The 23,282-nt window shown below is 45.7% G+C and overlaps 3 protein-coding genes across 3 annotated transcripts in view; 1 reads left to right on the forward strand and 2 right to left on the reverse strand.

Annotated features, from left to right (window-relative positions):
- SMYD4 (SET and MYND domain containing 4) overlaps window positions 1–5,655 on the forward strand; it is a 6,417-nt gene extending 762 nt beyond the window's left edge. Inside the window, exons 2-9 of the mRNA XM_009287537.1 lie at window positions 23–136; window positions 632–1,778; window positions 2,090–2,272; window positions 2,583–2,749; window positions 3,444–3,576; window positions 4,019–4,135; window positions 4,492–4,615; window positions 5,336–5,655. Of these exons, the coding sequence (XP_009285812.1) occupies window positions 23–136; window positions 632–1,778; window positions 2,090–2,272; window positions 2,583–2,749; window positions 3,444–3,576; window positions 4,019–4,135; window positions 4,492–4,615; window positions 5,336–5,486 (2,136 nt within the window). The 3' untranslated portion in view covers window positions 5,487–5,655. The remainder of the gene's footprint in view (window positions 1–22; window positions 137–631; window positions 1,779–2,089; window positions 2,273–2,582; window positions 2,750–3,443; window positions 3,577–4,018; window positions 4,136–4,491; window positions 4,616–5,335) is intronic.
- Window positions 5,656–6,160: 505 nt separating this feature from the next.
- On the reverse strand, window positions 6,161–13,126 carry SERPINF1 (serpin family F member 1). Its single transcript, XM_009287077.1, has 8 exons — window positions 13,031–13,126; window positions 10,402–10,487; window positions 9,792–9,993; window positions 9,557–9,712; window positions 8,559–8,762; window positions 7,785–7,927; window positions 6,950–7,160; window positions 6,161–6,569 (listed from the first exon to the last, which is right to left on the reverse strand). Exons 2-8 carry the CDS (start codon window positions 10,477–10,479, stop codon window positions 6,310–6,312), a joined length of 1,254 nt encoding a protein of 417 aa, XP_009285352.1. The 5' UTR covers window positions 10,480–10,487; window positions 13,031–13,126; the 3' UTR covers window positions 6,161–6,309.
- A 3,679-nt stretch (window positions 13,127–16,805) lies between these two features.
- Window positions 16,806–23,282, reverse strand: part of SERPINF2 (serpin family F member 2) — an 8,290-nt gene continuing 1,813 nt past the window's right edge. Inside the window, exons 3-10 of the mRNA XM_019474085.1 lie at window positions 22,814–22,876; window positions 21,326–21,743; window positions 20,873–21,016; window positions 20,465–20,668; window positions 19,504–19,646; window positions 18,705–18,909; window positions 17,582–17,866; window positions 16,806–17,141 (exon numbers count right to left, since the gene is read on the reverse strand). Coding sequence (XP_019329630.1) covers window positions 17,077–17,141; window positions 17,582–17,866; window positions 18,705–18,909; window positions 19,504–19,646; window positions 20,465–20,668; window positions 20,873–21,016; window positions 21,326–21,743; window positions 22,814–22,876 — 1,527 coding nt within the window. The 3' untranslated portion in view covers window positions 16,806–17,076. The remainder of the gene's footprint in view (window positions 17,142–17,581; window positions 17,867–18,704; window positions 18,910–19,503; window positions 19,647–20,464; window positions 20,669–20,872; window positions 21,017–21,325; window positions 21,744–22,813; window positions 22,877–23,282) is intronic.

The raw sequence follows: 23,282 nt of genomic DNA on the forward strand, positions 1-23,282 counted from the left end.
CCCGCGGCCCCCCCCCCCCGAGGCAGCAGCTTTCTGGTCTCCGCAGGCGGCATCCCACGAGCTCCCCGGCAGCCCCGAGGTGTCCGTCTGCTTCGCCAACCGCTCTGCCGCCCTCTTCCATCTCGGGCGCTTTGAGGTAAGCGGCGATGGGGCAGCGGGATCCACGGCAGCCCCCCTCCACCCCCGAGCTCCTGGGTGCCCCCGAGCAAGTTTGCACACCCAGAGGGTGGCCTGAGGCCTCCCGTGTAGCAGGAGAGAGGATTGGGGCAAGGCAGAGCCCAAGCAGCATCTGAGGTGTTACCGCACAATGTTTGCACTCGGGGTTCAGGCGGGTGCTTCCGCGAACCCCGCAATAACAACTGTTTGGTTGTTAAAACAAGAGACTGTAGATCAGATGTGCTTCCAAAGCTGTGCTTAAAGCATCCATCGTTGCTGAAACTTTCTGAAGGGTTCCTGCTTTCCTTCTTGTTTTGTGTCAGGAGGCTTTATTTGGCCAACAGATTGGCTATGCACATAGAATTTGCTGATTAACGTAGTCTTATTAAAATATTCTGCATCTTAGATGGAATAAAAGAGCACGAGTCTCAGCTGGTTTTCAAGTACGTTTAAAAGGCCTTGTCTTTGTTTCTAGGTTTGTTTGGAAGATATTGCCAGGGCTGAAAGTCATGGCTATCCAGACAGGCTGCTGCCCAAGGTCTTGCTGCGGAAAGCTGAATGTCTGCTGTGTTTGGGGAGATTACAGGATGCAGCAGATGCCCTCAGTGTGGTGGAGAATAAAATTGCTATGGATGGGATCATGACTAGTCCTACGCACCAGGCACTGCTAAAAAAGTTAAGTCAACTGAAGATTAAAATACATGAGAAAGAGAGCTGGCCAGAGCCTGCACGAGAAGCATGTGGTGACGCTGAAAGAAAGTCGGAGATCTGGGAAGAGAATGACAGTATTTCAGGTGCATCTTCATCTTTGAGCTTGAATTTTGATATAGAGAGAGGACGTCACTTGGTGGCCTCCCAGGACATCCTGCCAGGACAGAGCCTGTTGAAAGAGGAGGCCTTTGTGAGCGTGCTCTGCCCAGGGGAGAGCTTTCTTCTGCAGGACAGCAGTGAAACAGCATGGGATACTCGAGTCACTAATGCAGATCTTTATTGCCACCGTTGTCTGAGGCAGCTCTTAGCCTCAGTGCCTTGCCGTGGGTGCAGTTACGCAAAGTACTGCAGCCAGAACTGTGCAGATGTGGCATGGGAGCAGTACCACAGGACAGAGTGCTCCCTGGGAGCGCTGCTTCTCACATTAGGGGTCTTCTGCCATGTTGCCTTGAGGACTGTTCTACTGGCGGGATTTGCAGAGGTTAGCAGGCTGGTGGAATGGTCCCACAGTGGTGACCTTCATAACCCTGAGGCAAGATGCAAACATCTGAGTGAGGCGCCAGGTACAAGAGCTGGTACCAGAGGTATCCCTGGTTGTAACGACAATGGTCAGTACCAGAGTTCTTACCAGGCTGTGTTCAACCTTCTGCCACATGCTGAGAAGCATAGCCCTGAACATAAGTTCCTTTGCATGCTGAGTGTAGTAGCTATATGCAAACAACTGCAAGAAGCTGGCCTAGAGGTGGCTGTTTTGAATCAGGAATCATCCGAGAAGTGGTCCAGACCAAAGATATGTGAAAAAACATCAGATGAATTGTCTCCAGAGCTGAAGATTATGGCAGAAGCAATGCTGAGGCATGTGTTGCAGCTGCAGTGTAATGCACAAGCGATCACTGTAATGCAGGAGTCGGGTAAGATAAAAACTTTTAAGCCCTTTTCTGTTGTTCTTGCTCATCTAGCTTGTGTGAAGTGAAGAGATTGAATTATCAGTTGTAGAAAGCTCCCATTGCACACGGGAATGACTTGCTTAAAATTTAATGGCCTGTCCCATGCTGGCCTGTTTCTTGGTGCACATGTAGAGGGTATTTAGCTATTATTTATTGCAGCAATATACCAGAGACCTTTCTACTGCTATCTGCAATTGGTCACAGTGCTCGTTGCATAAGTTGCGTGGGTTACTGAGCATTCATTCTCAACCTACTTGTTTTTCCTCTGTCTTTAGGGTCCAGAGATTGTGCTGTTGTAAATAAGAAGCCTGTGCGCCTGGCGACAGCCTTCTTTCCTGTCCTCAGCCTTCTGAACCATGCATGCTGTCCCAATATCAGCGTGTCATTTAGTGGGACAGCTGCCACTGTCAGGGCATCACAGCCAATCCCAAGTGGCCAAGAGATTTTCCATTGCTACGGTAAGTATTAACTCTCTGTTTGTCTCAAGGCACAGACATCCTTTCACCTCTGCTTGGCATGCTAACTGATGGCCGTTAATATCCTAATTCCCAGTATAATGTTGCTAGAGTCTTTGTTTATGTATAAGCCTTGATCAAATATATCAACGCAAGATTTTTATCTCCTGAGCCCACTGTTACATTTTCAATCTCCAGTTATGTCCTCTCCAAAAGATGATATATCTAGTCTCAATTATAACAAAGATAGATTTAGTCTGATGTTAAGAACTGTACCTGTTTAGAGATTTCTACCCTTGCCATCCCTTTGCAGGGCCTCACCGATGTAGAATGAGGGTTGCTGAGAGACAACAGCTTCTCAGTCAGTATTTCTTTGAGTGTCGCTGTCAGGCATGCCTTGATGAGTTAGAGTCTGATGTCAAGAGTGTGGTGTCCGTGAGAAACTCATTCTGCTGTCCTAGCTGCCAGGCTCCAATACAGGTAGTTCTTCCATAGTTACTGTATAACTTATTGGGATGTGTAACATTTGGGTCTCTGGGAAAGTCAAGAGTTAAAGACCTCAGTCCGTGATCTCTGCTCAGAAGGCAAAAGCCCCTGTAGAGTCAAGACAGTATCTCACTGTTCTTAGCAGCTTTCTTGTAATGTTCTTGTACGTCAGTCTTCCAGCATTATAGGGAAAATAGTGCCTTTAACAGCAAGTTAAAATACCTTTGAACTTGATGAAGGAACTTTAGAATATCAGGGCTGTGGACTAGGGGAAGGGGGATAATTAGGAAAGAAAATGGAGGCCTCAAGTCTAGACAGAAGTTGTACATACAGGGGCTGCATGTAGAGAGAGTCACACTCTCTGCGGTTCACAGGACGTGAATGAAAACAGCATGTAGTGCGTGTTAGATGGGAAGAAGTCAACATAGTATGTATTTTGTATGAACGTTAGTTGTGTACCGCATGACCCTGCTTTGGCCTAATCTATCGCTCACATAGTCAGCTGTTCCTGGAAGTTTCTCATAAAATCAAATAGACTAAGAGCAATTTACAAGCAAGTCACTTTGTTTAATGAATGCAACTGAGATACAATTTAGCATCTCTACAACACAATACAGAGATAACGGAGATGGAAAGTAAGCTCTGAGTTGAACGTGAGCAGGAATGATCACAGGGATGATTTCCACAGGGGGAAGACATGCTTTGTTGTTCAAATGAAGCTTGTGCAATCTCAGTCAGCAGAGAGAGCCTGTCACACCGTTTACGGGACCTTCAGCAACAAATCAAGAAAGCATTAGAACTGCTAAGAGACAGGAAGGCTGGTAAGGCTCAGCTTTCTACTTTAAGGTCAGCAGCTAATGAGTACGCATCGGGAGATGTAGTTCTAGCCATGAGATGGCACTGTTGCTTATGCAGTTGGGGTCTTCTGGCATGCAGCCTGGTGTCCCTGGGGACTTGAGCTTTAGGGTTTTTTATACCCCTGATCCAGGTGTTAATCTAAGTCACACGTTGTTCCATAGTAACTAAAAGAACTCAGGGTAACATTGGAATTATGCATTCCCAGGCCTTGCTTTCCTGGAGCGAGTCGGGCCAACACTGCGTTAGAATAAGCAGGGTTGCAGATGAAGTCAATGTTGAATCCTAACCAAATCCAAATCTATCTGTGTAAGACGCAAAGATGAGATTGGACTGATTTTATTTCATGGATCGTGGAAAGCTGGAGACTGGCCAGTAGGATGAGTTTTATACCCTGTTTTGTTATAGATCAGGCTATCAAAATGCTCCTGAAGTGTCGGATGGATGCTGGAAACTTCTTGTCTCCAGAGCATTTGCTGATGGGAGAGATGGAAGATCATCTGGCACAGGTCTATGCTACTCTTGGTATGGCATTGTCTTCTCATTATCTTTAGTTTTCTGAACTTTGAATTTAACATGACTATCCTTTTCTCTGACTAGCCCTTTCACTTTTCTCCTACTGCATTTCTCTAGTTTTGACAGCAGGGCTCTCAGAAAGACTCCTTTAGCCAAAACTGGGTTCCCAGCAGCCAGTGAACAATAATGTGATCTCATGTTCTTCTGGATTTCCTGTCCTGGTTCTGAGGTCAGCAGCCTCCCAAGAATGCTGAGGACATAGTTCATCGCATTTTGCATAATGCTGTCAGATTCTTTGGGTGGCAGTAGCTCTAGAAAGTGTTTATTCATGACTTGTTTTTTGTTGTTTTGTTTTTTTCCATCAGGGAAGTGGCAGGAAGCAGCCAGACACCTGGAGAGGAGCATTGAGATTGTGGAAATGCATCACGGGCCATCAAGTGTAGAAATAGGTCATGAACTTTTCAAGCTGGCACAAATTCTCTTCAATGGGTAAATTTGCTTTCATTCTCTGTCCCTTCCCTGCACCACTCCTGTGTGTCTGACGCAGTATCATGGCAGGTGGTCCTTGGCACCTGCAGGGTGTCTTGCAGGACCCTGGACAGTCTGGCACAGGTCCACAAGTTGGCCATTACTCAAGTGCAAGTTGGTTAACCCCGCTGGGGTTCACTTATACCTCATGACTCTCTTTGGACCCATTTCTCTGCTTTGTTCCCGTCTATTCTTTTCTTCTCCATGGCTCCATTTATTCCCTGTCCTATTGTTTTATTTTGACAACTAGTCACCCTTGGTGTTTATACCTCAGTTGTATAATGTTGCTGACATCTTTTCAAAAGAGGAAATAAAATCCTCTTGCTCTGTTTTGGCCCTCTTTTGGCAAGCAAATCGCCTGACTGCTTCTGAAAGTCTTCTCACAGCACCTCCCTTTAACTGAATTAATTTTAGCAGGAGCTGCAGCGAGGAAGTAGTGGGTACCTATACTCAAAGATAATGTTTTAAGTTTTTGTCCATCTCCTTAGCTTTTTTTCCCCCCCCTCCTCCCTTTGCAGCCAAAGTGCACACTATTTGCCTGGTGCTGAAAGGCAGTGGAGGGTAGGATCTGTACCCATGAACAGGTTTAGGTTGTTGTTGGGGAGGGGTTAAAGGTTGTGTAAGTCAAGGAGCTGAATTAAGTATTTTGTATACTCTGTTCTTATTCTCTTCCTATTTCAGATTTGCAGTTTCTGAAGCTCTGAGCACGATTCAAAGAGCAGAGGAGATTTTGTCAGTGCACTGTGGTCCTCAGAGTACTCAGATCCAGGAACTACAAGAGATGAAGACCTGCCTGCTAGAGCTTCCCAGAAGCGTCCTTCAGAGGACTTAATTTCCCTGTCAAAGGAAGCTGCAATGTGATCTTTCATCAAAGCTAAGTTTCACGTGGTAAGGTAGTCATGTAGTACAAGCTGGAAAATCATGTGTAACAACAACTTGAATGAAATCTGAAATGCTCTTTAGTGAGACTGTTGTAAATAAAATGACCGATTCTAACATGAGGGGTCTGTGTGTGGTATGGTGGGAATAGATGCTGTTGTGTAATTTCTGCATGTGGGTTTGAAGCAAATGTTTGAGATGTTTGTGTATGCGTGTGTTTCTAGAGATGTGAATCTCCCATGTGTGGTACTCTGACGGTTATGAACATACAGTCATCCAGACCACGCTGCCTTTTATTTCTAACGCTATGAAGCATTTTTCTTCTTGCCAGCATGAAACGTAAATGGTTGGAATGGGTGAGGCAGCAGGTTGGGGAGTGCAAACTTACAAACTGTAAGAGGGGGCACTGCAGAACTTGGAGGGCTACCAGCGCAGCGCAGACCTGTCAGTGATAAGGGATAAACAACTGGCGTCAGGTTGGAAGACAGGATGGGGAAAAATGCAGTATATGCCAGATGATGCTTGCATATAGGACAGAACTGCATTGCGGCTCATCTGGGGAAAATGGGAGCGTGAAGGCATATGACGTAGGCAGACAATCTTTCAAGGGAGAATACTGGGGCTTGCTGAGATTAATAGCAAAAGCTCTTTTATTGCAGCATGAAGGCATAAGATTTGCAAGTTGTGTCTTTGTGCAGCAGAGCAGGGAGCCAGTATCCCTCCCAATACCACCCTTTCCATTTGGGCCCTACTATTGCAGATTATTGTGAAGGGATCTAAACACTCCTGGGATCCAGGATCTTGCCAATGAAGAGGAGGGTTCCAGTGGTATCATCTCGCAGTACAAGAAGGAAAGGTCTGTCCACGTGATATTCTATGGGGAAGGTCAGACGAGCAGCATTCACCCCAGGATTTGGTGTGGATCTTTCCCCATCTTCACTAAGCTCCAGAATTGCTTTGTGTTGCATGTGAGATAGCTTAATAGGTTTGGCAGAAATCATGGTAAAATCGGGTGATGTGAAAAGTGACTGGAGCCCTGGAGGAAAGAAAGAAAATTCCATTAGCTGAAAGCATAGATTGCAGGTGGGGGAGCAGTACTGCTAATGCTGTGATCCAGGAGGGCACGTAGCTGCTCTGGTAGAGTTTATTGAGGATAACAGGGAGAAGAAGCTTACATCTGTTTGGACTGAGCTTCTCCCTCTCAATCTCAGAAGCGTTGTATGAGCTTGGTGGAAAGATGTGATAAAAAGTTGAGGAGTCCTGGACCAAGGTGATTTAGTTGCTGGTGAAATCTCTACAGACTGACAGCAGGACCTAACTAATAACCCACCAGCTTCATATTCTTCTGAGAGCAGGAAGGAACTTGCCCCCTGCTTTGAGCCCTGGCAGTCTGTAGAGGGTGTGTGATGTACATACTTGTCTCCTTTAGTGTGCTGCCAAGTGCCTCTTCATAGTTCAGCTTTAGTTTGGGCAAGCTTAGCACAGCGTGGACTGTCTTCAGCTCCTTGTCTACATCGTGGACAAACTCGGAAGTAAGACTTTCCTCAATCAGAGTCATATTCTGGGTCACTTTCGTAGGCAGGAAGAACATGGCACTGATTCCCTCTGTCAATGGCAGCTGGGCAATCTGGAAGGCCAGTTATAAATAAGAAAGGGTCACATCAATAATAAGCAGTTTTACCTGTCCCGTACCAGGCACAGGCCTGAATCTCGACTGCCTGGTCAGCCTTTCCAGTTAACATTTGGTCATCTTCCCTGTTTGCTTTTACTGGACATGATGCTTCCTGACCCCTCTGGCGCCCAGGCTTTCATCAACCCATGCTGCAATCTTTCTGCTATTACATGGCAAGTGCTCTCTCTCACCTGTTGAATCCTGTAACGAACTGCAGTATTGCTTTGGGGGATTCTCAGCTGGAACACCTTTGAGCTCATGCAACAGTGAAAGATTTGTTGAAAGAGGTAGATATGGAAAAGTTTTGAGGAGTGTGCCCTGCCCTTCTTGCCCAACTTTAGGTCAAGCAATACAGGCTAGTAGGACCTGTGCATTATTTAAATTCTGGACTGCTTGTCACATAGCCAACGTAGAAGTAGGATATTCTACGAATCAACATACTGCCTTTCAAAATAGGGATTGCAAAACTAGCCTGATGGGAGGAGCAAGGCTGTCTTCTGGAGTGGGTTAACAGGTAAGTGTCACTGAGCCTGTTCCTCAGTAGGTTTAGGAGATCTTGTGCAATATTTGCTCTCTGACCTTGCAGTTGAGTTCTGAGTCAAAACCATATCGCAGTATGGCTTTGGGATCTGACATCATGGACACCTTCACAGTTCTGGCCTCATCCAGATGGAAGTCCTTCAGGGCAGTCTTCTTGGTGTCAAACTTGGTTTTCCACGTCCCTATTTTTTAAGAAATAAAATGGAGGATTTTCTGGAATAATAGCATATGAAACCGGGCTTGTGTCTGTGGCTGAGTAATCTTGCACTTTATATATATACAGTATTTGTGCTTTAAGAGTTGAGGCATAACTGAATGATGATAGAGATGGAAATTGACTGATTGGAGCTACTGATTTACTGCCACGCTTTGGCCCTTCCTTTTCATCTGAGAATTGCCTGAATGGGAAATAAAAAATCAAGCCAGTGTATGGGTGGAGTAGCTATTGGGAAGTGGATGTCTACTTATGTAATTACAAAACTATTTTAAAGGGTAACAACTGTGTCAATGCATATAAAGTGATTCTCTCCCCACCCTTTGGAGTTTTGTGAGCTTAAACTTTCTCCTCTGGTCTCTTACTGCAGACAGGTCAAGATTCAGCTTCCCAAGAGTAATAATTCCTCCCTTGAGGACTATTTCTGTTCAAGTAGCGTGCATTTTTTCTTCTTTACTAAACGTTCTCAAACACTTTCTTCTTACACTCTGTCTCTTTGGCAGTCTGTTTGCTCTATTGGAAGTGAGAGCGTTCCCTCGCATCTCTTCTAACACATGCTTAATAGACTGCCTCTGTAACCAAGTACACAACATTCTTACCCTTGAAGTAAGCAGCCCCAGCAAGGAGAATACTGACATCTGTGGGCATGTCCTTCATAAACCGCATAATCCTTCCCTTTGTCTGCTGTCGTACCCAGTTGTTGATTTCTTGGAGGTCTAACTGGGTATTGCCACTTAGTGCCCTCAGACGCATCTTGTAGGACTTCTCTAGTTGGCTGTGAAAACCAGGCTTCACCCTCAGTCCTGGGGAACAAAAACATTGATATTGCAGCTAGCTCCCTTATCAAAACAATCTCAAGGCAGCAGATTGCAATCCAAAGCCCAGCAGCAGATCTCTCATAAAACATCTGTGGCTGTGTGTATACAGAAACCTGCTTTGAAGAAGAATGACTGACGGCACATGGAGGAAACTCATCCAAATCCTAGAGCCACCCATGCTGGAGTATGGGATAACTCTCTTCTGAAAAGTAAAGAAAGGAGATAAGAACAGAAGGCTTGCACACAGCTATTCCTACATCAGTCTTTCTTATTTCTCCAGCTTGCTTTATGAGTACAGCTTACTCAAACTATTGGATTCTTGGAACCAGCAGGTTCCAAAAGATCTCTCTTAGCTTTCTCAGCAGATGTTTATTGCATACCGAAAGCAGGCATTTCAAATAGTTCTGCAAAGAATTAAACAAAGGAATATGGCTGAATGCTATCACAAATAGAAAACGTGATTTGTGGTTCCTGGAAGTTAGCAACACCTGCCAGAAAACCTAGAATGAAGGCAAAATTCTCAGCAAGTTTCTTCTAGGTCTTCCGCGTGTTAGCTGCTCTGTCACCAGTGTCTTTGTGTGCATAAGTCTGGTCTTTTATTTAGGTGCACACAAACTTTCCAGGCTTTTTCTGGAGCAGCGACAGCATTCCATGCACTGGCTGCATCCTGGCTCAACAGTATGTCAGAGGCAAAGCTGTTAGTGCGGTGTTACTCAGTGTGTTCTACCTGCTGCTAGTTATTTAGGTGAAATTTGATAGAGGGGAAGAAGGACTTTTACTTTTCTCCAAGATGATACGGGAGGCACTTTTCATGCTCTTCTCTGGTCCAGTCACGCTGGCCAGTAGGTCCTTGTAAGTGTTGTGGACCTCAGCTTTGTTAAGCAGATCATAGAAGAGAGCGCGAGAAATCACATCTTCTGTTCGTTCTCCAGCCCCTGCCAACAACAAGGACAACAGTATGAGGGAAGGCCTGTCAAGCCAAACAGCGTGTGAGAAAAAGGGGCAAGAACTCACCAAGTGAGAGACCAGAAAGTGCAGTAGCCAGGCTGAATGGTGACAGTAGCACATTGGCAGTGGCTGTCCGGCTAGATTGCTGACGGTACAGGTCATAGCCAAAGTTGGAGACTGCAGCTGCCAGCTTGTTTACAGGGCTCTTATAGAATGGATCTTCCTCTTCGACCTCGCTGGTGTTAGCTCCATCAGCGGTGGCAGAGTTCTAGCAGGTACAGGGAGCGCTTTGGTTAGACTTGCAGTTTACAGGGGCAGGTACAATTGTGGTAAACGTTTCAAAGGCAAGCAATCTACAGATACTCCCCTATGATCTGCAGAAATACTGGCTTAATCTTGCTGGTAGGGAGTGTAGGAACAGTTACTTTACTTTCAAGTGTCCCAGTAAAGCCAAAGACGGCACTCAGATTGGAATCCACTATTTCTGCCTCATAGTCATCCCCTGATGTAACTGTGGTTTTATCTAGGTAAAGCAGGAGTTAGGCTCATTATGTTGCTAAATAAAATCCTAGTAACTTAGGAGCGTAGTGCTTAATCCTTCCGTAAGATTCTCTAAAATTAAATTACCTGCTCCAAGTATCTCTCCCTCACTCTCTGCATGCTGTCTCCTACTCACCTGCTCAGTAGCTGAATTCTGGGAGCTGCTTGGGACAGTTAAGAGACCCAGGAAAAGGAGAACCACTGGAATCTGCATGCCTGAACCTACAGAGTAAGAACATGACAGAGGTAGTTTGAGTAACAGAGCAAATACATCTCTACCACTACTATTTGCTGTACCTGGTTGTAACAGGAACTGCAATGACATATGCTGCTGCTTGTCCTTCCCAATTGTGAAACACACACCTGATCTTAGCGGGGTTTTCTTCTCTGGTTTGAAGTATTCAGCCAGCCTGGCCCCAGTGACTTTAAAATTGGGCAAGCACACGTGCCTGGGTGTGCCTGAGCACAAAAGCAGATGTGTGTGGCCCAAACCACACTGATGCTGGCAGTTACTGAGTGCCAAGGTCCAGAAAAGCACTAAATCCTATCTTCTGAGTTTTAGACTTTAAAAAATTCAATACTTCATTTATAAAAGGTAGCAAATCCATATTGTTGAATGGGGCAGAAGACGAAACTGACTGGTTACTGCTCTGCTATACAAGTTACCTGCCTCAGGCAGTAGTTTGTCATGTTTCTTGTGTCTGCATGTACCTGGAAGGCTGTACAGCCTATATGCATCCTTTGCTTTTAATTTGCAATTCAGTAAAGTAAAAGTAGAAGAGCTTTCTTAAAAGACAGTAAGGAAAGGGGCTGGGAGTAAATACCTAACACTGGGCCAGATCTAGAGAAGAAATGAAAGACAGAGCTTGGCTTATTCAACATTTTTAATGGAGGTGGGAGAAAAGTACCAAACTCCCCAAAGCTGTTCCTTCTGTGGAATCCACTTTTAATCACTCCAGTGTTGGCATATGTGGCCCTTCCAGACAGATCCGTCTGGTCCAAAGGGCAGTGTGTAACCCAGGGTTTCACTGTGGGTAAACCAGAGCTACTGCAGAAGTGTCATGCCCCCGAGAACAGACGCCACTGAGGCTGGTCTGAAGCAATGTTTATATAGATTCCCAGAAATTAGAGGAAGAGGGTTGTATTTAACTAAGCCCTGTGATCCAGGCATCCAGTGAAGTAGGAGAAAGAACATGTGTTTCAGATTAACTTCAGCTATAAAGAAAACATGCCTGCTGGTAGAAATACAACTTAAAGCCACGTGGCTACAACAGCCCCAGTTCAGGACCCAGTCTGTTCAGGCAGAGGTTTTTACTTCAGTGAAAGGCAGTTCACCGTTTCCCTTTCCTGCCAAATCCATTTTGTTCTGGAGGTAGTTCTGCCTTGGAGAAAAAGGTGTCACGGTGGAGATTTTTAAGTTTTCATCTATGTTTAGACGGTGTAGCACAGAAGCGGTACCCTCTTTTCCCTGTGCGCTTGCATCCTGTGACCTGCTGCTATCCTAGCTGCCGAGCAGATGAGGTATTCTGGTGCAGAAGATGTGTATCAAGAGGATTTACTATACTGGAACAAACCAATGCGTTTGGTGGTATGATAGTGGAGATGATATTGGGATTGCTCATATGATTGCAGAATTTTACAATGAATAGGCACCATGCTGAAAAAGAGATGACAGAAGCCCTGTGTGAGTCTTAAGTTAAACAGGTCTTGGCGAGGGCTTTGTGAGGATGCCTGCAGCAAGCAGTACTCTTGCATGCGGAGCGGAAGAGATGTGGCCCAGTCTAGTTTAGAGATTAAGGTTTTCCATGGAGCATAACCTTTTCTCTGAAGAAAAAAAATAATAATCTCAACACAACTTCTGCTTCCAACTACACTGAGCTCCTGGGAGCATGAGAGCGGAGATTGGTTTTGCAGATTTGTATTGTTTTTGCCAGTAGTGTCACCAGCTTCATATTTCTCAAATTTTGCCAAAAAGCAATTTCCATTTTAGAAAGACAAAGCCTTTTGCGTTTGAATTGGCCTGAACATCTGGATTCTATTTGCATGTCACTTAGCGCACAGCCAAAAATGCAGAGAAAAGAATTTGGTTGGAGCAGAGGTGGGATGGTTTCAGGCACGATATTAAAATCTGTGGCTGTCTTTAAAGAGAAGAGAAGGAGCAACAGCATGCAGCGTGTGATGTTACAGTCAGGAAGGTACGGGAAGAAAACTTTGAGAAACGAGCTGAGAAGGAACTTTGTGTCTGGGAGTTGTCTATTTGTGGAGGCCTGCAGGTGCAAAGGAAATACTTTTCTTTCCATCTATAGTGGTACAAGTCTCGCATCGTTTATAAACACTTCTGATTTTAGGGGTGCTATGAAACATCATCCACGAGTTCAGACGGCTCGCTGTGATCGCTCCACCCCACAGCACTAACTCCTTCTGAAGCATCTTGCACCCACTAGCTCTAGAAGATTTGACTATCACCAAAATTGTTGCCATCGCAAAGAAAAAGCGTGTTCCCAGCTGCAACACAGATGCTAGAAGGGCAGAAAACCACCCCAGTTCCCAAGCACAGTTCAGCGCCAGAGGCGAAGAGGTGCCCTAGGATGCTGGTGACTCCCAACCCTCGGTGAGATCTCTCATTTGGTGGGAATCCCACCCTTTAACACCTGCAGAAGAACCGTTCTTCCCCTTTCCCAGGTCCCCTGAGAGCTCCCCAGCCTCATCCCCTGCCCTCTGCTCCCCTGGCCGCTGGCAGTGAGCAAGGGTGAGCTGCCCCTTACCTCGGGCTCCTCTCGGCCGCTGCCGTCGCAGGCTCCCAGCCGGTGCGAGTCGGGGACAGTGTGGGCTTGGTGCAGCCACATCTGCTTTTTGCTGCTTCCCCCAGCCCAGCCTTCGGCAGGCTTCAGGTTACAGCTTCCCAGGGCTCTCTTAAAGTGCTCTGCTCCCATTTTGTGCTGCTGCCACCCTCCCGCTGAATTGCACTAAGTTTTTAACCCTGCCTTCCAAAACAAATGCGATCCCTGTGATAAGGGCAGTCTAGCGGGTAAAGCACAGGTCGGAGAGGCAAATGCTCCCTGCCCTGTTTGAGCAAGTCTTTTATCCCCGCAGTTTTGCCGTATGTCACATGAGGGAATTTCTTCTGTCTCAGAGGTATGGTTAATGCAGCAGTGTTTAATGGATTTATGGATTTATGTCCAAGATTTAATGGAGAGACTTGTAAAGTGGAAGCAGGATTCTGTTGCTGTTTAAAGCAGTTAAGGGGAAGACGTTCAGAGCTGGCTCTATCCAGTGATAGTTACTAGTTAACAAGAAGTTATTAACATAACTGGCTTAAAGTTTTTGGCTAAGAAGAAAGAGACTAAAAAGCCAAGGACTGTTGGTAAAAAAGATGAATTAACAGAATGTTGTAGGAGCTTACAGAACGATAAATGATCTGGAGAAGGGAGAGGGGCAGAGGGGTTTCATTATTTTTTGCAATGGAAGACTCTAGGGGAGCACCCACATTTAAATCAAGAGAGTGTATTTTTCCTAAGTATGAAATTGTAAAACTCATTGTAACTAGATATTGCAGAAGATGAAAGATAAATAGATTGGGGGGGGGACAAAACCCAAACCAAATTAGTGGAAGACAGGTCCATTGAAGGCTAACAATGGTCGGATGTAACGTCAGACCCAGCAGCTGGGCGATACAGCCAGAGAACAGTTGTTTTTCCTTGTCCCTAGTCATTCTTGGCTTTTCTTTCCCCCCGTCATTTGTTACTGGCTACTGGGAGAGCCAGGATACTGGGCTAACTGGACACGTAGCTAGCCTGATCCAGGGCAGCTGTTTGTCTACTTGGAAATGCTGAAAGTAAATTGTAGCCAGTAACATCAGTGTCCCCAGCCTAGGCTTGCATTGGGACATCCCCTTTTTGGGCTGCCAGCCCCGCCGCTAACAGGTAATGAGGAGTTACTCATGCATGCTGGCACCGAGCTCATACAGTCCCTCAGCAAAGAGGAAAGGGTGGTTTTAGAGAAGCATTAGCTGCTGGTTTTGCAAGCTGGAAAAGCAAATCAGGTAGTCTGCCCTGTGATTCGTCAGTGCTTCAAAGGTGACCCTTTCTAACAAGAAGAGTAACAGCTCAGCTTTCAACTGCTTCTCAGCTTGCTCTGTGAGAAATCATCTGCAGAGAGATGTTTGTACTTGTTAGTCTTCCATCGTCGGCCCAAGAATGGGGGTGTTTGCTGTGGAGATACTGTCCGGTGGTTTTCATCTCTTTTTGGTACCTTATTTGTGGTATTATAATGCCCTTTATGGAAGGACCACTAGAGAAATTTTAACATCTCATCTGTATCTTCAAATGAAAGCCCATCTGTTTAAATACAGGTTTGGTTTTGAACCATTGAAATCAGAGTGGCAGTTGTATAGAATGTTATTATAGACCAAAGTAACCTTTATTGCTGTAGGTGAAGGGTATCCCTGAAACGGTGCATTATACTCATCTAACTAGATGCAAGGACTTAAATCAGTTTTGTTAACTCAATACAAACATTTTACTGTTGTTCTGGTTTGGGTTCAAGATGGTAGGCAATATGCTGTCTGAACAGTGTTCACCTCTGCTATGGAAGTGCTGATCATGTTCATATGAATTTGCTCTAGTAAGGAAAAAATACATCTAATATTAAAGATTTTGAGACTTATTTGATATTCTCAGCCAGTGGTGCAGATGAGCTATAGAGCAGATGCTCTGTGCTAGTCATGCCTTTTCAGAATAGAGCTCAGTCAAAATGAAAGCGTAGCAACGCAAAGTGGAAATTCCTGAGCAGAGACATTAATATTACTTTGCATTTTACAAACTGCCTCTTCTGGAGAGTCGGTAGAGTGAAAAAGAGTCTTAAGGTTGGTGTAACTGATAATTTGTTGAGCAAAGCACAGTCATGGAGGGCTGCTGTACTGTCAAATAAGATGAAATTAATAGTTTGACAAGAATAGCTTGGAGGAGGAGGGATGGCAGAAAGACAGAAAATAAGAACCAAGCTGTTCAGGAAACTGAGAATGAGGGGAAAAAACTTACTAGAAGAGGGGAAGCTAGAGGGCAGAGGCATGAAAAGGAAGACTTGCACTTCAAATTTTGCACAGGTTACAGTGCAACAGGGAGGTTAGCGCTGAGGTTGCAGTAGCCAAAGCAGGACTTACCTAAGGCATGGGATGGTATTTCTGAATGTTAGGAATGAATCTGTATAAATAAATAAGCTAAAATGTTCCTTGTGGGCTAGAGCTATGCCCTCATAATAGGGCTGAATTCTTGTGGGTTTACTTGTTAAAATTACATGGCCCCATAATTACACCCTCTTTTTTGAAGGGTACGTGTCATTGCATTGGTTAGAGGGGTAGACATTATCTTTAGCCGTTCTTCCCCTTTTAGACTGCCAGAAATGTGTAATTGCAGGTTTGAGCCAGGACTTTTTATTCCCCGAAGTCTCCTGCATCCCCGAAATTCGTGGTTAGTGAGTCAGTCCTTCTCTTATTCCAGCAGATGGTGCAGACTATTCAGGGACGGAGGCTCCCAGAAGCATTCTGCTCCTTCCTTTGAGGGAAGGCAGACTTCCCAAGTGAGGAAAACACTGCCAGAAGAATGGCCCTTGTGCTCTGTAACTGCTATTTTGCAAAAACAGAGCACCATCCTTTTTACCCAGAAGCTGAGGCATTTCAGAAGCAAAATCAACTATGGACAGCAGTTGTTTTGTGCAGAAATAGCTGCAGCATGGCAGGCTACAGTGAGTTAGACTAATATTTTTAAGTGGTAGGATGGCTTGGTTGGATGGAGGGTTCCCAAGATTCTTTCATGGTAGCTTATTTCAGACATGCACTGCTACCTCAGAACAAGGACCCAGGGAGCTGTGCCCATCTCTGACAAAAGTGAAGCTGTAATGGGACATTGCCTTTTGCCAAAACAGGGCAAAAGCAGTGACATTCAGCTACAGGCATCAAAATCTGCCCCTCCTTCCCCTGGAAGCTGTCCCAACCATCCATATAGCATTGTGCTGTGGAGCCAGGAATATCCCAGTAGAAGAACGAATCGCAGATAGCAGATGCCGGATCAGCACCTTTGAACCTCCTAGTAGATACCAGCAGTGGTCAGGTTTTGCCCAAGAGAAAGGTTAAGGACTGTCACGTCCCTGCTTATCAGTGCATTGCTGCTCACAGGCAAAATACCCTCCTGTCCCTATGCCACTGAGCTCATGCCCTAATTCAAGGAATTCTTCCCACCTCACAAAGCCAGCTCTGACCCAGTGAGTGTTCCCTGCACACTCTGCAGGTGAGATGCCCAAAGCTTAGTGGACTCTGTCCTTGAACACCCTTTACAGATTAGCCATTTCACCTCACAGCCCCTGTTGTCCTCTGTGATGAGGTCTAGCAAAAAGCAGATCCTTTGCAAGAGCCCCTCCTATCGTTCCATCTATCACGCCCAGACTTTTTTTCTCCCAGTCTTTGCAATTATTCAAGCTGCGTGCCTTTTTCCTTTCTCTGTTGGGTCTTTCAATGCAACACCTTAAGCAAATACATTCTGCTTTACTCTTTATTATTCTGCCAACATAAAAATTACTAAAAAACACCTTACAAAATATGTCTCGAAAAATCTAGCATTACCCAAGAACCCAGAGTTTCCCAGGAAAAGGGCTGGAGATAAGGATCCAAAGGGGTTTCCCACTGCAGGCCCTTCCACATCAGATCCCAATAGCCAAGGAGTGGGAAAAGGGAATTTTTGAAAAGAGCCTGTGCCTGGAAATGGCTGTGATGCATCCTAGAGAAGACAACTGGTTACTAGTCCAGTTGATCTAGAGGTCATTTTCTAGGTGAGTACAGATGGTTTTCAGAGGAACACTTTGAGGGAGACATGTTCACAGGAACTGCGGAAGGAAGAGCCATATTAATATCTCTGGCTGTTGTCCAAGCTGCCAGATGCTAATGATGATTCCAGGCTACAGGGGACTCTTAATAAGAGCTTAATAAAGACTCTTATTAGCGTCTGGGGACAAGGAAGTCTCCCTTCCAGGACTGAGAACCCTGGAAGGGAAATCCAGGCAGAGCAAGCTTTTCAGGTTCAACAGAGGGGAACTCCAGCCTGGAGAAGCTCGTCAAGGCTGGAATGGGCTACCCCAGGACTGGTCTCTAGGGATCTATAAAGGAAAACAGCAAGGGATTGCTTCCTGTGGCCTCAGAGGGAGGTCTCCAAGGACAGGAGGCCTCTCTTAGCTGGTCCAAAGGGTTAGGTAGCAGTCCCAGAATGCTTAGGCTCTGCTCCTCTCTTATTTGGGCATGGGGTACTCATTGACATCTGTTGCTTTACCTGAGTTCCATGACTTTTTTATCTGTGGAGCAGCACTGGGGTTAGGGTTCTGGACACTACCTATAAAAAGTGGTATGCCTGTTTCATCTTCAAAGATAATGAAGACAAAGGGCCGGTCAAGGCTGAAGGCAGAGACCGAGCGTGAAACCGCGATGCTGGTAGCAGCAGATGCTTCCACCCCATCTTCTTTAAGCTCCAGTGTAGACTGATGCTGTATACTGGATACGAAGAGAGGCTCATCTGTGATCTTCCGGAGATTTGGGCTTATGAACAGCTCCTGGAGGCCTACAGAGAAATGAGACTAAAAGTTAACCTTTCCCAGTTGGTGCCACCAGCTCTGATTTTTCTCAAAGCTGTCCGAAGAAAGCAATTCCATAATCTGCTACTACGTGTGTTGTCCACCATGGAGGACTGGAGAACTGGCAGGCAACAGAAACAAAAGCTGCAGTCCAGACAGGTTCCCCTGTCCCTCTCTGTATGAAGAGCTGAGGGTGCCAAAACCAGAACAGTTTTCACAAGCTTTGTTCACCTCTTTTCGAATAGTAGTGTAAGAACTTAAAGCCTTCCTTAAAAAGCAGCAGCAAGTCTGAAGGCTCTTTCTTGCTAGGCTGGAAACACTTTTACACAGATTATTTTTTTAAGCAATTCTGCAAAACAAAGTGAACTCTTAATTTATTCTCATCTGGAAATGCAGTGCATGGTGGTTTATTTCAGTAAGCTCTCCGTTCCGGGTTTTGTGATCTGCAGTCTCTCTGTTGGCAATTTCTATGTCCTGGACAATATGTTAAATGACAAAGTAAGAGATAAAGGTTGATGCATGGGAGGAAGTTGGTCTTGGCTACAAATAGGGGAATAGGAAGAACTTGTAAAAATTGTGAGGAACTGTGAATGCTGCCTTCTCTATAGTATCATCTTGTTGGAGCAAAACATTTGGTGCTAGGCAAGCAAAGAGTAAGGAGGAGGAGAGGAATAAGAGATGAAATGAAAGAGTTTGGATGTTATCTGGAGCAAGCTGTGAGGCACAGCTTTAGAAACAAGGATGGCAGTTTTTAGTGTCAGTGAACAGATGCCATATAGATTGATCAGCTTCACTTATCTGTGCAAATCCTGTTTGAGACCTTACCCATTTGACTGAGAACCTTGTTGAGTTCCAGCTGGTAGCCCAGTTTTATTTTGGGGATCTTCACTGTGGTGGGTACCTCTCTGGGGAAAAGCCTGCACAGTTGTTTGTAAGGGAAGTTCTCCAGCACATGAGAGGTATTCCAAGTATACTGGTTTGGTACAATGACCACAAAACTCATGTTACTCTTAAAGGGGAACTTGGCCACCTGGAAATAAAACCAACCAGAAGAATTTATGGAAGAGGAAGGAAAGTCCAGAAAGTGATGCTTTTAATTTCGTCTGTTTCTAATTGGTCTACAGAGCCAGTCTAGCTATTGGGCGAAAACAGCCTGGTGGGAAGGTGGTATCTGATTTCTTCAGAGGAGAAAGTTTGTTGGAATAACAGCATTAGATTTTAGTATTTAGCCACTGACCTGTAAAGATTGAACACATGGCAGAGTGGAAGCCCACATGCACAAACATTGTACCCACTCTGGCAGTAGCTATATTCTGAAGGGCTCCAACAGTACATTGTCTGAGGGAATTCCTTTCCATATTTCCTCATTTATCTTTCACTCAGAGCTTTAAAACTCCATTAATTCCCACTTAGTGGGAATATCTCTTTGTGGTTTTTTCTAGGGATTGAGAGTGAAGACTCAACATTCTTGCTAGAAGCAAGGACAAAGGATGCTTATTAAATTTTTGTGTGCTATGCCTGTTAAAAGACATTTGTTTTTTGGAGAGAATACTTGCAATCTGTAAAATATCATAGCAAGAGGAAATTCCAATCAAAACTTGTAATGCTCCTAATAGAGCCCTACCTGAATGTCCTGGGACTCCAGTGTAAACCAGCTCAGGGAGTACTTCTGGGCTTTCATCATCTCAACTGGGACCACGAACTCATTGTCAAGGTGGAATACATCTGGCTCAGTGAAGCTAGCATCAAACTTATTCCTCCAAAACCCTATCAAAAGAAAAGTTTAGAAATCAATGAAGTTAAACTTGGGTAGGAAAACAGAAACTGCCTAGCTGACACTCCTCCTGTCATGAGTTCTCCAACAAGGCAGAGGGTCACCAGGCAAGTAGAAATACAGCGAAGAGAAGTCAGTACCAAGGCTGGAAGAGCCCTAACAGCAGGAAGCTCTTATCTTCCAGAGAGGGACTATGGAATAACAAAAACAACAAGGATTAATCCTCGTGCCTCAGCATGGGAGATTACTGAAGGCTATGAAGATAAAGTAATGGCTGTTTGCACTTTGAAAAATGAAGAGTGCTGCGTAGGGTGAAACAGTGCTCCAAGACCAAGCTAAAACATTTGCAGATTTACACTGGAAGTCAGTGTTTGGTCTGTGTTTCGATGCACAGCCCTCAGGGAATTAAAAGAGGAAGATGTGCCTGACCATTGTGCTGTAGTCAGAAAGAAATCCACAGAAGCTGCCTCCGAGCTCTGTGGTTGGTGTGCAGTGAGTTGCATGTGACCTGGTTAAGAAGAGCAGTGATGTGCCGCCATCTGGGATCCTGAACCAGGAGGCAAAAATACTGCAGGTTCCACCTGCTGCATTCTGGCTCTGCTGTCAAGTAACATTTTTAGCACATGTGAAGCAGTTGGGAATCATTACTGTAAAGAAATCTAAGCAAGAGGAACAGCAGATGTACAAGAAAAGAACAAGCAGATTGACTAGCAGGAAGCAATGAAAGGAGATGCCATTCAGCTACAGTGCTTGCAGAAAACTAGTAGATTTCTAACTATTCCTCTTGAAAAGCAAGGCCTGTGGAGCTCACCTTGGAAATGGATTGCATTGAGCAAGAGCATCACTGTGTTTTCAGGGAGCTGCTGTAGGAAGGTGGGTATTTGCCCATTAGTTGCTTCCTTTACCCACTTGTTTATGGCTACGAGGTCATCTTCACTGATCCCAGAAAGAGTCATGGGCTTTGCCCTGTAGAATTTCTCTGAATCCTCCAGGAACTTCTCTTTCACCTCAAATCCTGGCAGAGGGGAAGAATTCTACATTAAGTCATCAGACATTGAAAAAATTTGCTCAGTGGCTCATCCAGTGGCATGACACTCCCCAGGAGGAGTGCTTACGGAAACAGAGACGTCTCCCAGTATGGCAGCGTGCTTCCATCACTCTCTGACACCAAGAGAGTTTTATTCTACACCAGTACAGACTCCCCCGTGCCAGCTCTCACCGTTCTGCAGGTACAGCTGCGACGCAAGGCTGAGGGTGGATTCTGCGAGCCTTCTGCAAAAGGTGCCCAACATGTGGTGGAGACAGGGCACTGACTCCAGATGCATCGCCTCCAGCAAATGCTTCTCTGTCTGATCTGCTGCTCCTAAAAAGCAAAGTCAAATTCCTGTTAGGTTATGTCCATGTAGTGGAAAACAGGGACGTTACTCTAGCTGCCTCCTGTTAGAAATATACTGTGCCTTACAAAAGACGCTGGAGAAACCTGAGAGTAGGAGCCTCAGCAGGGCCACAGAGGGCAGCTTCAATTGTAATCGTACCTAATTAAAGCTGCAGGAGTAAGATTAAGTGGAAGGTGCCGTATTTAATCTTTGCATTTTGCACATTGGTTCCTAGTGCCTCCAGGAGGGGGTACAGGTAAGGGCAGGAAACGGTGCTTTTGTAAGTAAGAAGTTACCCAGTGCCAGGTGAGACAAGGCAAGGGCGATGCTGAGGGGTGAGAGGATCACATTGGTTCCGTTGGACTCCAGCTGGACCTCTTTCAGGAGATCGATGCTGAATCTCATCAAGCCATCTGCTAGCCTCTGGCTCTTCTTCCAAGTCATCTTACAGCTTTTATCTTCAGCCTCTCCTTCCTCTTCAGAAGAGGCAATTTCCCCAGATGGTTGCTGTTCATGACAGCCCACAGCCCCAGCTATGGCTTCATCTTCTGAGTTCCAGTCATTCCTCGTGCCTGGCGGGGTGGTGGTGAAAGGTAACATGGGTCCGTCAGTCTGCTCGAAGCTGTCATAGGTAAAATCTATCAGCTCTGCATTCAGCAGGGTTGGGACGGCTCCCAGCAGAGCAGACTGTACAACTCCAACACTTTTCACGTCCTGGGGAGAAACGAGAAGGATAGCACTGGGAAAGAGCAGGAGCACGGCGCGACCTTCCCTCATGGGTTTTACTGCACACCTAAATGGGTTGAGAAAACTCTCCAGCTTCTCTACTCTGGTGGTGTATTCGCTTCAGTTTGCCTTTTAACCTTGAGGTTAAAAGCACCTCAGTGAGTATGGAAAACAGAAGGTCTTGTATTCTGGGAAAATGGACTGAGTGAGGGTCTTGCAGTGGTTCCTCCTCCACTTGCTCTCAGGGCCTGCTCCAGGCAAATGAGCCCAACAGGCATGCTCTGAGGGCAAGAATCACCACCTGCTCAGCACACGTCCTGTGCCTCCACCGTTTATAGATCCATCATCCTCAACCTTGATTTCACCACCTCCTCTCACATATTTTAGGACTGCCGATCTGCCTCGCGCATCGGTCAGCACCCTCTACTGCTGTCACAGCCTTGATCCATTTTGGCTCAAATCCTCCTCCAGGCATCTGTCTCTTCTTGACTTGTCTGTTCTACTCCATCCCTTTTCTCTCCAAATTCCTCATTTTCCAGTTTTCTAAGCTTTAGCCTATAGCACTGCTGCTACTGTCCTCACATTCAGATGGTCTTAAACACATGCTTTTTTCCTCAGATCTCTCTGTTCCCACCAGCATCCGGATGACATTCCTCTACTGCAGGAGTGCTGTACTGTCAGAGCCAGGCTCGATGGGTAGCATCAGCTATGGGTCTTTCTCCCTGTCACCCTCATAGCTAGTTGTTTTCCTCATCTTCCTTTATCAATCAGAGATTAAATAATCCACCTGCCAGTCCCTGTACGCACCAGCTATTGATGTTTACTCCATATGCTGCCCAGTTATTTAGGCTGGAGCTTCCAACACGACGGAGCACAGTGCTGGCAGCAGCAGTGAGCGAGGCGGGGAGGGAAGCCTGCACAAAGATGGACTTTCTCATTGCACTGGCGCTGCTAGATTGCGCTGCCTGGACTCATCCTACCTCAGGACAAACTGGAAAACCATTGCAAATACCACAGCATAACTTCAGTCCCCTTGGGTGGAACCAGTCATTGCTTACCTTCAGCACCCCATCTTTGTCTAAGAAGAGACGCTTTTGCTCAATGGCATGTGCCGAAGAAAACTGTAGGGAAAAAAAAACCCCAAACCAACAAGAAACAAAGTCAGGTCCCAGATAATTTCCTCTGAATTCCCAGAGTCAGTCTTCTCTGCTCCCACTCCCAACACATTCCCATGGGGCCAGGTCAGAGACTGGCACCAGTCTGGCTGTAGCAACCCCCACGTGGCTACAGCACGGGCAGGGCTTTAGGATACAGGCGCAGAGGCGGTGGGGTCCACCGTGGGGAGGTGGAAGTGAGCAGGAGCTGGGAGAGACTGCAAATGCTGGATTTGTTTAGAAAGGGACGAGGTCAGAAGGGTAGAAAATAATGTATGCTCTAGAGAGCGAGCAGTGCGGTTTTGCAATCTCAGATCTGACGGGGATCCATATTTAAAAGGGGGGGGGGGGGGGGCGGTTTAATTAAAAACAC

The sequence above is a fragment of the Aptenodytes forsteri genome, unplaced genomic scaffold (assembly GCF_000699145.1).
Source record: "Aptenodytes forsteri isolate BGI_AS27 unplaced genomic scaffold, ASM69914v1 Scaffold188, whole genome shotgun sequence".
NCBI lineage: Eukaryota > Metazoa > Chordata > Aves > Sphenisciformes > Spheniscidae > Aptenodytes > Aptenodytes forsteri.

Bases quoted from the DNA above. Each gene is read 5' to 3' on its own strand.
- SERPINF1 (XM_009287077.1), bottom strand. From the start codon at position 10,479: ATGCAGATTCCAGTGGTTCTCCTTTTCCTGGGTCTCTTAACTGTCCCA. The intron at 8,763-9,556 runs GTAAAAGTCCTT...TTTGTTCCCCAG, and splicing joins CCGTATCATCTTGGAGAAAA to GACTGAGGGTGAAGCCTGGT. The intron at 7,928-8,558 runs GTAAGAATGTTG...CTTAAAAAATAG, and splicing joins TGGGGCTGCTTACTTCAAGG to GGACGTGGAAAACCAAGTTT.